The sequence below is a fragment of the Egretta garzetta genome, unplaced genomic scaffold (assembly GCF_000687185.1).
Source record: "Egretta garzetta isolate BGI_Z169 unplaced genomic scaffold, ASM68718v1 scaffold439, whole genome shotgun sequence".
Lineage (NCBI taxonomy): Eukaryota > Metazoa > Chordata > Aves > Pelecaniformes > Ardeidae > Egretta > Egretta garzetta.
The window spans coordinates 2,449,943-2,462,645 of record NW_009260803.1 but is presented as its reverse complement, the minus strand read 5'-3'; the positions used below and the strand labels follow the sequence as shown (position 1 = coordinate 2,462,645).

Below are 12,703 nucleotides of genomic sequence, written 5' to 3'. Positions count from 1 at the left end.
AAAATGAACATACTTTAGTACTCTTATTCTACCATCAGTTAGCAGGCACTAATAGTTAGGAGACAGTGTTTTGCAATAGTAGAAGCGCATACATGGAATAATGCTTCCAAACTAAAACAGAAGTTACATACATAAAGTCTGACATTCCCTAAACACAGTTAACTGTAACACTCAGGACATACTGTCTCACAAACATGGGTCTTTGCAGACAATCTGTAGTATAAATTTAGTCAGCTGGTATCAGTGAAAGTTACTACCTCCAAAAGAAGCTGAAGTAAGTTACATCAATGAACAGTGATATTATTTTGTTTTAAGATTCGTATTTGTCAGCCTGCCCTGTGCACCAAGCCTCATAGAATACAACTGTCCAGGACCGAACTTTTAAGAAAAAGCTGTTTCTAAGATACAAATGGCAAGATTAGACCACTTTACTGTTACATAAAAAAAAGGCATTACTTCAGTACTCTGAAATAATTTGTCAGATTTACTCCATGCTGTCTTCAAGAACTTAGTTTTCAGCTTCAATTTAAGCAAGTGAAAAATCATGTCAAAGAGCATCTGAAAAGTGTATTTGTGGAAGTTAAAACTGCTTTACAAGGAAAATATCTCTCAATCAAAACTACACAATCCTTCCCATAAGTCACATATTTGACTATTAATGGAATACAGTTAACCCACTAAACCAAAAGCCAGTATCAAAACACCATAAAGTTCCTTAAATGAGAAAGATGTGACTCCAGTTCCAAACATACTAACATATTTATTACATGTCTTTTTTCCTCAAATGAGATGGAACATGTACTAAACATTGAGCTGTAACACTTAGTTACTTAAACATGCTTTCCAGTTGGGGAACAAAGTATGTTTATAGCACATTTTGAGGAAGCCTGTGCTCATTACTACCACTGTACACAGCACAGGCATAAAACAAGACCTACTCCCAGTGTCTCAGTTTTTTAAAAGACACTATACTCTCAATCTGAATCTGAAAAAACAACCAAATCTACTTTTCAACAGGGCACATTGCATCATCCATCAGGAGGATTCCCATTGCTACACCCTTCATTGTATCTTACATGTGACCAAGCAAGATTTGAAAACACATCTTAAGTTATAATTTTTTAAGAAGAATGACACTCATACTCGTTTACCTGAGACTCCACAGTGACTGTGATCATAGAGGTGTTGCTGGTGCATGGTAGATTTTTTGTATATAACATGAGGATGACCATTCTCATAATTAAAGTTACTAGAATCTTCCGTTATATTCCTTAAAGGTTCAATAAAATACTCTTCATCTTCTGTAGCAATGACTCCATGCTTAAAGAAGAAAATAGGAAAACAAAAACTTGCAGAAGACAACAAAAAAACCCTATTAAAAAGCTTAACTTTAAAAAACATTTGACTATGACCATCTGTTTTTCTGAAGAAATCCACAACGATAAGCCAAAACAGGAAACAATGCATAAGCCAGCTCTCCTCCACTGATTTTAGTGGTACCAGTAGTAAGCGCCTATAAGCAACACAGTGAGAAAAGAATAAAAAAATCATAGCCCTATTTCTGGAGTTCTTTCCCACCATTTTTGGTGGGTGTGGTAAGAAAGCAAGAGATGTTCTTGGTGTATGATAAATAATCTCTTCACAGAGATGTTCCAAAAATACATGATTCATATCCATTAAAAGTGATGCCAAGCCAAAATGGCCTTACTCAAATGGTGAGACCAATATTCCTCTATGATGCCACACCTCTAGATGCTTAAAGCCGCATACTGCACCAAAGAAAAACAGCATGAAGAATTAATTTTACAGCTTATATTCAGGGAAATCATTCAGCATTTTACATCCAGATGCTTAATTCCACAACTGAGCTAGCTATTAAAATAAAATTATTATTAACTTGGGATAAACTATCTACAGAGTATTTATTCCTTAAAAGGTCTTGCCATAAATCTAGCAAATCCAAGTTGTTGCAGACTGCATTAGACCACATTCTCCATAACAAATGAACATTTTTTTCCTCATACTGCAATACAGAACAGTAGATATTCTATTCTCATAACTTTCACATTTGTGAATTCAGCTTCTTCCAAACAGGAAGTGGTTTATGGAAGAAAAGGGAGATTTCAGGCCAACTATGCAATTTCCTGAACCTTCAGCAATTAAAACCAAACTTTAGCTCAAAACCCAGTTTGGGGATCCTTTCAGATACAGAAATATTGGGGAATAAGCCCTGACAGACTCCTACACCTGTATTCACTAAATAAAAAATTCTGGTATCCATATCTAGAAAATTTTGAATGTATGAACTTTTTACACTGGCAGAAAGAGCTACTCATCAGGTAGGAGACTGGAAGCAGGAACTTCTGCATTCATATCCTGATTTGATGAATCACAAATTTCTACACACCTTTGATTTTTAAAGCAAGTACTATGCATAAGCCTTTTTTAAAGGGGTTATTTTTTCCCTTTGATGAGACTTCTATGATTGATCAGCCATAAGACCACTTGCTCCACATCTGCTCTAAAAATCTTAAAGCTGTTTCTAAGATCAGGGCTTGCCATTGTACTCCCGGTCAAAGCTCTCGTCCTGCTGCTGGTTTGTACATCAAACGCCTGCTGTTCTTCACTCCTGGAATAACCGGATCTCAGTAACAATATAGAACTTACACAATAAAAAATCCTGTGTAATACATCAGAAAGAACAGTGTTTTCCAAGTATAACCCTATTATAAATTTTGGAAATATATGTACAAACATACTGCAGCTTTCAATTACCAGTCCTTACATAGAGACTGTAATAGTAAGCGTTCCTCTTCAGTGGCATTTTTCATTATGAACTCAGTTATTTACTCAAGGAAGTAACATCAGGGTCTACATTCACCTAGAAGATGCTGGCATCAAATTCTTCTCACAATGCCTTCTTGTTACTTGGAGTCTAAGATTTTTCTAGAAAATAAATCACTTACTGGTACACTGCTGCTTAAATAGCATTGAAAATATAAACCGAATTGTACTGGGTTTGCCAGATGTGCAGAAAAAACCTTGACAGTCTGGACTGCATCCAGTCTGGATGTCAGACATCTGGGTTCAAGCAAATCCTGAGCCATTATAAGCTCTGGTATTATGTTCCCACAGGAAAAGAGTCCTGCAGAGTGGTTCTGGGCAACACCATCAGGCTGTCCGCCTCATGCCATGCCTGAGGAGACAAGAGGTACCATCCAACCTTTAGCTCTGTCTCTGCAACAGAGCTGGTCTTAACCTAAATCTGATGAGTACAGACATGAAGGATGTATGCTCTGGAGTAAAGTCCAGCCAGGGTAACAAGTCTAAGCATGAATGAGACATTTTTATCAGATACTGAAACTGATAGATTAAGCAGTGAGATGACCTCAGCAGGAGTGAGTCAATTCAGATGCCATAAACACTCAATTGCAGCATTAGTTCTCTACAGAAATTGCGTATCTGCAGGAGCAAATATGCGAAAACTATTATGAATGTCTGAAAACTGTGACTGCGGTTCCTTCAGGTACCAGCAGTGAAAAAGGTTAGGAGAGTATTGCTATTTTTTCCCAAGCCTAGCTGACATATGATCTCATTTGCCTGAACACTATGAAGGTTTAAGAAAAGAGAGATTTTAAAAACATTTAGCTGAGGAACTCCAAATAAATTTTAACTTACACGTACCACCAGGTAGTCAGAACATGTATGCAGTCAGATGCCACAGCTAGCCAACTGATTTGATAAACATTGAAATGTAATTGCCCTGCAAATGCCCGGCATAAGCCCAGCATATGTATATCATTTTAAACCTAACATTAATTTTGCTTGCAAACAAAACTGTTCTTCAAACATTAAACTGATGCAAGCAGTCTGACTGAATCACAGTGACTGATTTTTAAGAAGCACTCTAAATTCTGTACTTAAAAAGCACCTGTATCAGTGACAACCAGCATTTATTCTGAGTTTAGAATGTGGCCACTCATGTGGCTAGAGACACTTCCACTGTACATGCATTTAGCAATGTCTGATTAATAAATAATGGGAATTATGCTATTATACCTAAACAAACATTCTAAACTCCGGGCTTTGCTTATAATCCGCTATTTGAGTAAAACACAATTTCAGTTGAAAAAGGAGATTGAAATGATGCCCTTTTAAAGAACCAAAGTTAATTTTTTTTTTAGTTTTGCTGTTGTATTTGAACAGTTTGTAAATTAAACTTCTGCGCCAAAGCATAAGAAATATCATTAAGGCATAAAAATGACGAGCAAAAGGTTTTGACAAAATACCATGAATGTAAGAAACAAGCTGAATGCCCCAAGTAGGTTACTACAAGCAACATTCCCAAGATTATTATCTAAAACAGACTGTTTGAGGTCCTGTGTTATCCAATCCCACTACAGACTGCCAACTCCTGCTAACATATATAAGGGCTGAATCCAGCAGTCTGACATGCTCAGACAAATCTGTGAATCCACATGGAGTTCCCCTGAATTTGTGAAAAGGAATCTTTTTTTGTCAGGCTGTCCAGCTGGGACATTAACCTCCTTCAGCTGGGGGATGTCTATCTGTCACAGAAGCAAACTGAATTATGGAGGACAAGTAAGTGTGTGCCTTTTCCACACAATATTACTGTTTTACAATTTCTCCATCCCTTGAACCTTTCTAGACTTTGTGCTTTATACATGTATACAATATCAAGTAGTAGTAGTGGAAACTTCTGAAAACATGCCAGTGTTGTTCAGTATGTCTATAGCTGGGTATATACTTCGGTGTTGTTTTATGACTGAGGAAAAAGACTGTGTTAGCTTACTGTGTTCTTAAGGATGAAAAAATACAGTGATATGGCCTGAGACAGTAAATCATGAAATCTAACAAGTCACTTTAAAACTAGGACAAGGGCAGCTTATGTATTTTTTTCTGAATACTAGTATCTATACAGCAAATACATTACAGTACCAAAGAGAACTCCAAAGACGCTGATCTAGAACACAAAATCCTTTTCACTGTCATTTCTGATCTTAATAAATTATTTTATAAATCAGACATTAATTTACATACAATTCAAAAGTACTATTCCTTATAGTAGAATCAGCTGTCAAATGAACTACTTTAAGAAGAATTTGAATAATTTATACATACATTAATTTAGGAATACATGAAGCAAACACAAGATCTTCCAGCAAAATAATTCCTACTTTAACCAAGTAAGGTCATGCTTTTAGCCTCAGCCTACTTCTTGTGCCTTCTTTATCATTTCTGTTTGGATGGAGACATCTGTGCTACACAGCACAAATGTTACTCAGTGCATGGAACTTCACATGCCATGGAAATACTTGGCCTTTTGCATTAAACATTTCCTTGGAACCACAGTAGCCTCAAAATGTGATTTAACCTCTTATTCACTTTCCTAATACAAATAATCACTTTCCACACATTTTAAAGTATTTCCCACTACTGGGCTTTTCAGCTCAAAATGAGAAAATCCGCTACTGTGGAAAACTTGTTTGAGCACACAGTTAAAAACTTGACAGCTGGCAGAGAACAGAGCTGGGTCAGAACACAGGAAGTTTCATTTCTGCTCAATTCCACTACTATGAGCTCCATAACTTTTCTTCTTTAAGACTTGCTCCCCTCAGAATTAGACAAACTTCTTTCCCTTGAGGTGAAGTTCTTCTCTCTTCAGCCAGTCTACCACTGTTTCTTCTCTTTACTTTAGCATGACATACTCAGCTTAGGCAATGCTTGCACCCAACATCCCTTGTTGCCTTGCACCCAGCATCCAAAAGCCCCAAAATGGTGCTTGTTGCAGGCTTTCATGAGAAGGCCAAACCTGCAATCCACCCACAAATGTAACATCCACTAAAGTAAATATGAGTTTGGAAGCCAGCAAGCCTGCCGGACAAGACCTTCAATTTCCTCACATGACTGCTCACTGGATTATAGAGCTTTCCTCATAACTTCAGACAATTTATAGCATAATCAGGGCCCAGCAGATGGAAACTGCTGGAATGAAACTTCAGAAAGTAGCAGCCTGTAATTCTGGGGCACTTGGTAATGAGAAATATAGAAGGAGAGGCTGAAACAGAAACAGTGACAGGAAAACAAACTGACTGATCATCACTTTATTATAATGAAACCCGAGAGAAAGCCCTCCTTGCTCTACGACTCGTCTTGGATACTACAAGAGTTCTTCAAAGTTGCACAACTTATGTCAGTTAGATCATGGTCTCACCTGACCACCCTCAATAATTAAACAGAGTAACTTAAAACATTCACTAACGGAAAGAAATTTGATTCATTTCAAATTTCTGAAATGAGAAATAAAACCTCACAAGACTACTGGAACAAACTGAATGCTTAAATTTTGTTTGTTAGCAACACTCACTGTTAAAGATTACTGCTTATTTTAGGGCTAAACTTCAAATGACTGGCTTTGAGGCAGATGTTAATCAAGGACTGTGCAGAATGTGACTGTCAGTCTCTTACAGACCAACAATCAGACTGGAAAATACAATGAATGCCTTAAACACAACATATTCTGAACTATCACTAACTCTAAAACAAGTAATACTATCTTCTGTATTCACTGCCAATTGCTTTATTAAACATGTTCTAACCAGCAGCTGTATAACAAAGTATCTGTCAGTAGGAATCATGGTTTAAAAATCTGTGATGGATTTAACTGAATGAAGTGGTAACTCCCATACTCAGTGTTTTGGAAGGCCCTGCCAACACTGGAAGACAGAGGAGTTTCTGTATCGTAGAGGATGATACTGAGTCGAGCCTCCCACTGCACCCCTCTTCAGGATTCCTTCATCCTTGCTGCTTCGGGAGTGTTACAGGAGCCTCACATGCTTGCAGCCAGGCCTTTCTAGGAGATGCAGTGGACACCTGACACTTGCAGTCCCAAGTAAGAGGCATGACCATGAAGAACTCCAGTCGTGGTGTGCCCAGAGACTGGATTAAGGCTGCTTTAATACCTGGAAGAGCCAATGACAACTAAAAGCACTAATAATGACGATTTAACTGGGAAGCACTCCACACTGAAATTAACTTACAAACACTAAGTTAACATCCTGATGCCTAGAACCACAGAACAACAGGCAGCTTCACTCCAGCAAAACAGCAAGGCTGAAGGCAGAGGGAAAACATGCAGCAATGGGAATGCTGAATGTCAGCTCAGGGTGTGAGACACAGGAGCAAAATAAGTTTCTGCTTCACCATGACACCTTCCATGCTGCTAAATTCTTTGAAGGAGTACCGTGAGGAGCAAGAGGTAGGCAAAGCTGATGTGAAAACATGGACTTTTTCCCGCTTCACCTCACTCTTGTTTTCCTAAGATGAAAGGAAAACACAAGTAGGCTAAAGCAAGAGCAGGCGTTCCTGGCTGGCTCCCTGGCCAAGGCCAGAGAGGAACTGAAATGGGAGCACCATGGCACTGACGGCAGGCTCCAAGCGGCCAACCAGCCTGCACCTCAACTGGCAGAGACTCCAGAGACAGAGGCATGCAGCCTCTTTCAAAGAAGTGAGGCCTGAAAGAGGGGATTTGGTCTCCTCAGTGGTTTTACCTGAAAAGAACTCAAAAGCAAAACGATTGAGTATATGAGTTTAAAAGCTTAAATAACTGTGACAAACAAGTTATTATACAGGAACTGCAAAACCAATGTGAAAATTGTACTAAATTCAGACCCATCCTCTACAAGGCTGCATTAACCAAACTGTGATACCACAGTCAATGGAACACCATTTTAACTACAATTCTTTGGAAGTGTTCACCTAGCCCTGGAAATCGCCGTTTATTCTTTTTCCTCAAGAGTACTCCAAAATGTTAACCTGGACTCTGTTAGGGATATTACAAGTAGATGGGTGTAATGCAACCTACCTAGGTCTGAAGCAGCTGGCTTTTGTTTGTAAATAACATCCCGAGATGCATTACTCAATAGCACTTCCAAGAATAAATGGGAATTAGTTTAGCAAGTCTGTGTAATCTTTTTTCTTCCTTAGCAATTAGTTAGGTCTGTCTATTCCTAACAAGAAGAGTGACCAGTGTTTTACTATAATTAAAACCAGAATGAATAACTGTAACATATACATATATTTTTACCAGAGAAATTACCAGCTCTTGATTTAGTATTTCCTAGTCATGCCCTTTGTTTTAGTATTTTGTTACTCAATAGTTGCTTTCTAATTCCTGTTGGAAATGAAAAAGCTTTTTCCCATGCAAGTACTACCATCATGTGATCAAGAGCTCAACAGTAAAAGAAGAGATGAGAACAAAAGAGATGTGAAATTCTAATCCTACTTTTAAATGCAAGTGTTTACAATCTGTAAACAAAATTTAAAAAGGTAAATAATTACTTTCTGATGCTTCTACTTGCAAAGGATCTACTTTCCTCTTCACTCTTTGAATTTATAGCAATGAGGACTTCTACACCAAGCAATTCCTCTTCTGTGTTATTTACTCAAAGTTTCTAAGGCGAAATTGTCAAAGACAACAAGTGGTTGTTCAGTTCAATCAATGTGTCTCTGGAAAGATTCTGAATCCTAACGAATCTACTGTTTGCTCCTTCTCCACCCTTGAGCTTGCAACATTTTTGTAACCTGTACAGATCTCAGCACAGACCTAATTTTGCAGCCCTAGTGCAGACACTGTAAACACTGAAAATGTTGCCTGCTAAAGGACTACAGAATTAGGTCTTACTACTTACAATTAAGCTTGAAAACTGAGGACTACTTTTCCCCAGGACCCAGACAAGGTCTTAGGGGTTTTCTGCACCTTCCTGTCTGCTTGCTTCCCACAGGGACTCAAAAAAATGAAAGATATGCCAATTAAGTTGTTCTTCTGTAATTTAAAAGGGACAAGCACGCTATTATACTAGAACGTGTAACATGCACTTACCAGACCATTGCAGTTGCTCAAGGCCACTTTAGTTGTACTGTGCTGGTCTTGCAAATATCCTGTGTAATGACAGTGGTCTAAAAAATCATGCTTCCATTGTGGTCCGTCTTTCCCCCAGTATTCTACTGTAAAATGTCTGGACACCAAATCTGTGTTGAGAGTCAGGTTTAAATGAAAGTGCTTGCCATAGGCAGAAAGTTTAAAAAATAATTTAGATGCTGCCACTTCTTGGTCATAAGGGTCTGTGCTCCTCCTCCTTCTTGAAGGTTTAGCATTTTTCACAGTAAAGCTGAGGAAGGCTCCATTTTGATCAACCCTTATTGGGATTGTTAGTTGGTAGTGTTCAAGGTAAGACAGGAATTCCTCTTTGTAATCACAAGGTAAGACAGTCCAGGGAGTGGGCATAGAAGAGAAGAAAATATAACAGGAAACAACAAGTAGTAGTATAAACATAAACCATCCTTGGCTAAATCTCATCACCCTCTTGAGCAAAGGTAATTTTCAGGTAAACGCAAAATGTAGCGTTTTACTGAATAAAAGAAAACATTATTGTCTTTCTTTTTAAGTCAAGAAAATGTGTTCGGTTTCCTATTAATTTGATGTCACTGGAAAAACAAAAATTTTTAACTACATCTTTTCCTATTTACCCAAAATACATAAATACTTGGGGCTAAATTCTAACCTAAGAAGAACACGTTCTTCCCAGTGACACTATTCAAAGGCAAAAGCTATTAGATCCACCTGCAAGAATAAAAGCAGTAGAAATTATATGTATTATATTGTAAAAACATATAAAAAACTTGTCATTTCATTAAAAACCTATAAATGTTAATGGATCAAAGTAGGATTAGATCTTTACTTCCTAGTCTAAAAACAAGTTAATGCTGTTATGGCAAGTGTCTAAACGATTATCAAGTACAACATTTTAATAAATTTAATTTGCAAGGCTTTCCTACACTTAAAAGTAGTCAGAAAGAAATTAAAACACTCACTCAGATTTGCTGTATTTAAACTTCCATGACAATGAATCATGATAAAACTAAGAGCAGACCCCATATGATCTCATGAATTACATAAATGTGGTTTAGAAAAATATTACCCAAATGCAATGTAAAAATAGATGCTTCTTGTCAGCTACAGAGGTCAGACCCCTACCTTGAGAACTATATGAAAGCCTGTTGTCACTGTGAAATTCCGATGAAACCATGACTAGGCTCAAAATCCATGTCCACGTCTTCCAAAAAATTTCCATAATTTAGAAAAACAGAAAGGTCTTTTCTTTTTTTTCTCCTTGGAGAGCTACCTGTGTGCTACAGAGTTAACTCCACTCCAGAATCGCACCATAACAGGTGTATTTATTTTATACTACTTCCAAATTAACTATTGGATGTTCCACTTTTTGAAAGGCATTCTTTTCCAACAACCTGTACTTTTTTTCTATATCTGCAGTCATTTTCTCAATTCAAAATAAGTATTTGTAAGATTCCTTAAGATATCAGTAAGACATTAGATTGGACAGTTACTGAACTTGCTCCATTTCTTTTCCTGAAAAACAAAAGAAAACAAGTGAAGGCAAATTCTTTCTACTAAAACAGAACTATACTTCAAAACACTAAGCCATCATAGTGAACTATGCAATGTAACATTTTGAAATAATAATTCAACCATTACCACTTTTATGGTCCAAGGTCACAATCTTACAAAAACCATGAATTACCTTTAACCTTGAACAGCAGACCCATACAGCTTAAGATGCACATGTCGAGGTTATGTTAAATAGGCATAAGGATTCATAAAATTAAGGTTTCTCGTTGCTCAAATACTGTGTTCAGACTTGTTCCAGCTATAATCAATGCTATGCACTCATTGATTTCAGCAGTGAATAACTAGACCCAATACACTGGTAGACAAAGGAAGAACCTGGGAAAGAATCCAGAGCACAGTTATCTGATCTTTCTGCAGCATGTATTTTGTTATTACTTGGGCCTGGGTTTTGCTTATGCAGGCAGAATTCTCATTCACTTAAATGGAAACACTGCACCTTCTAATACAACAAGTAAATTTCAGTATCTGAACCTATTCATCATACACATTCTAATTTTTCAAAGATTTGTTGTCGAAAATGGGGTTTTTCACATTTAAAACACTAACACAGTAATACTGAAAAGCAGCTTTAGCTGCAACCAGGGATTAAATGGAAGATCTATGCAGCCAACTAACAGTTCAGTACCATGGGATACCAAACCATTTGTTGTGTCAGCTGGTACTAATTAGTCTCCTTAAACACACACAGCACACCTGTGCATAGGGCAAACTCTGCTGAGGCAGACAATGGAGAAACAGAACACCTAAGAAGGGAATACTGTTTAAAAACAAGTTTCCATAAGAATACCGAGCGACTTACACATGCACCAGATTAACTTGCCTTTCTAAAATTCTGAGAACGATTTACAGCATTCATTCACAGGCAATACCACTGCAGCCAGTAGGTTATTTGTAAAGGTTAAAAAGGCGTAGCGTATCATCTGAAGAAAAATCAGCATCATGCAAATCCTATTTACTAACATCACAGTCAATATTAGGAAACTTCTTAGTCAATTTACTGTGTAAATTAGGTTAATCTGATCATTCCAATACCTACTTTTTAAGTATCTTTCAAGACAGCACACAGGATTTAATCAGGTTTGTAGAGGGAATAGAAGATACGTTGCAAGCATAGCTTGAAGTTAGCAGTATTTGGGGGCGGGGGGAGAAGAAGCATAAAGATTTAGTGATGCCATTCGCATGCAGCAAGGCCTCAAAGCACATTAATAACATCTCTGGTCTGGCCTTCCATGTAAAACCTTTCCTTCCTAGCTAATACTTAGTTACAGCTTTTTTATTTTTTTTAAACCAGCTTTGAAGAGACACAATTGACCCCATACACTTCAGCTACATTAGTACGCTAAATAACGTGCCTGATTTCTAATCTGAGTACATCCAGTTTCAAATTCCTGTCACTGAATCTTGCTTTACCCCTCCCTGTCTGCTAATGAGCTGCTTTCTTCTCTTTGCATGGATAGTTATAGTCTGATACAAGCACCTCTTGACACTTCCTGATAAGCAGCTCAAGCTATTTGGTTTACCTCACTCTGTACAATCCAGTTTCCAGATGTCTAAATAGTTTTGCAGGTTTTTTTCCAAACTCCTTCCGATTCGCCAACAACCTTTCTCATGCACAGACACCAGAACTGGACACTGTAGTCCAGTAATGGCTTGTTACCGCCATCAATAGAGGCAACATTCCCTCATAGCTTTTACTTAGCCAAAAAAATTTTAACAGGGAGCTCATGTTCAGCCTGTTAGGCTGATAGTAAGTTACCCTAACACTAAGATCTCCTGAAACTGTAGTACCTAAGGAGCCAGGTAGCTCAGAATGCTGGACATAAACTACTGCACCCGTTATTTAGACACCAATGGCCCACATGGTGGGTGGTTGGTCAACAGTGTCCCAACAGTCACCCAAGAGCAGCGTCTTTGCAGGGATCTGCATGAAATGGTCTCCCTCATTCCAAGCTTCACACGAGAAAAATCTCCTTTGACATTAAGATTGCTATAAGTTTCAGCAGAATTTTTAACTGCCTTTCCAAAAGTATTACAACCACCCTGAGCACTGATACAAGCAGGCCACACGTAGCTACATGAACGCTCCGAATTAAGGAGTAGTAGTGGAGGTGAAGGATAGTGCACTCCAGTAACTCCCAATATAGTACTTCCAGCATGAAGTTTGGTAGGAACCTCAAAAGCGTCCACCATCTATTC

The 12,703-nt window shown here is 37.9% G+C and overlaps 1 protein-coding gene across 2 annotated transcripts in view; it reads right to left on the bottom strand.

Annotated features, from left to right (window-relative positions):
* The window catches only part of ADAMTS6 (ADAM metallopeptidase with thrombospondin type 1 motif 6), a 143,473-nt gene extending 133,286 nt beyond the window's left edge, over positions 1–10,187 (bottom strand). For both annotated transcript variants that reach the window (XM_035902263.1, XM_009646879.2), the window contains exons 1-3: positions 10,058–10,187; positions 8,903–9,267; positions 1,152–1,320 (exon numbers count right to left, since the gene is read on the bottom strand). In XM_035902263.1, coding sequence (XP_035758156.1) covers positions 1,152–1,320; positions 8,903–9,267; positions 10,058–10,154 — 631 coding nt within the window. In that variant the 5' untranslated portion in view covers positions 10,155–10,187. The remainder of the gene's footprint in view (positions 1–1,151; positions 1,321–8,902; positions 9,268–10,057) is intronic.
* Positions 10,188–12,703: the final 2,516 nt, after the last annotated feature.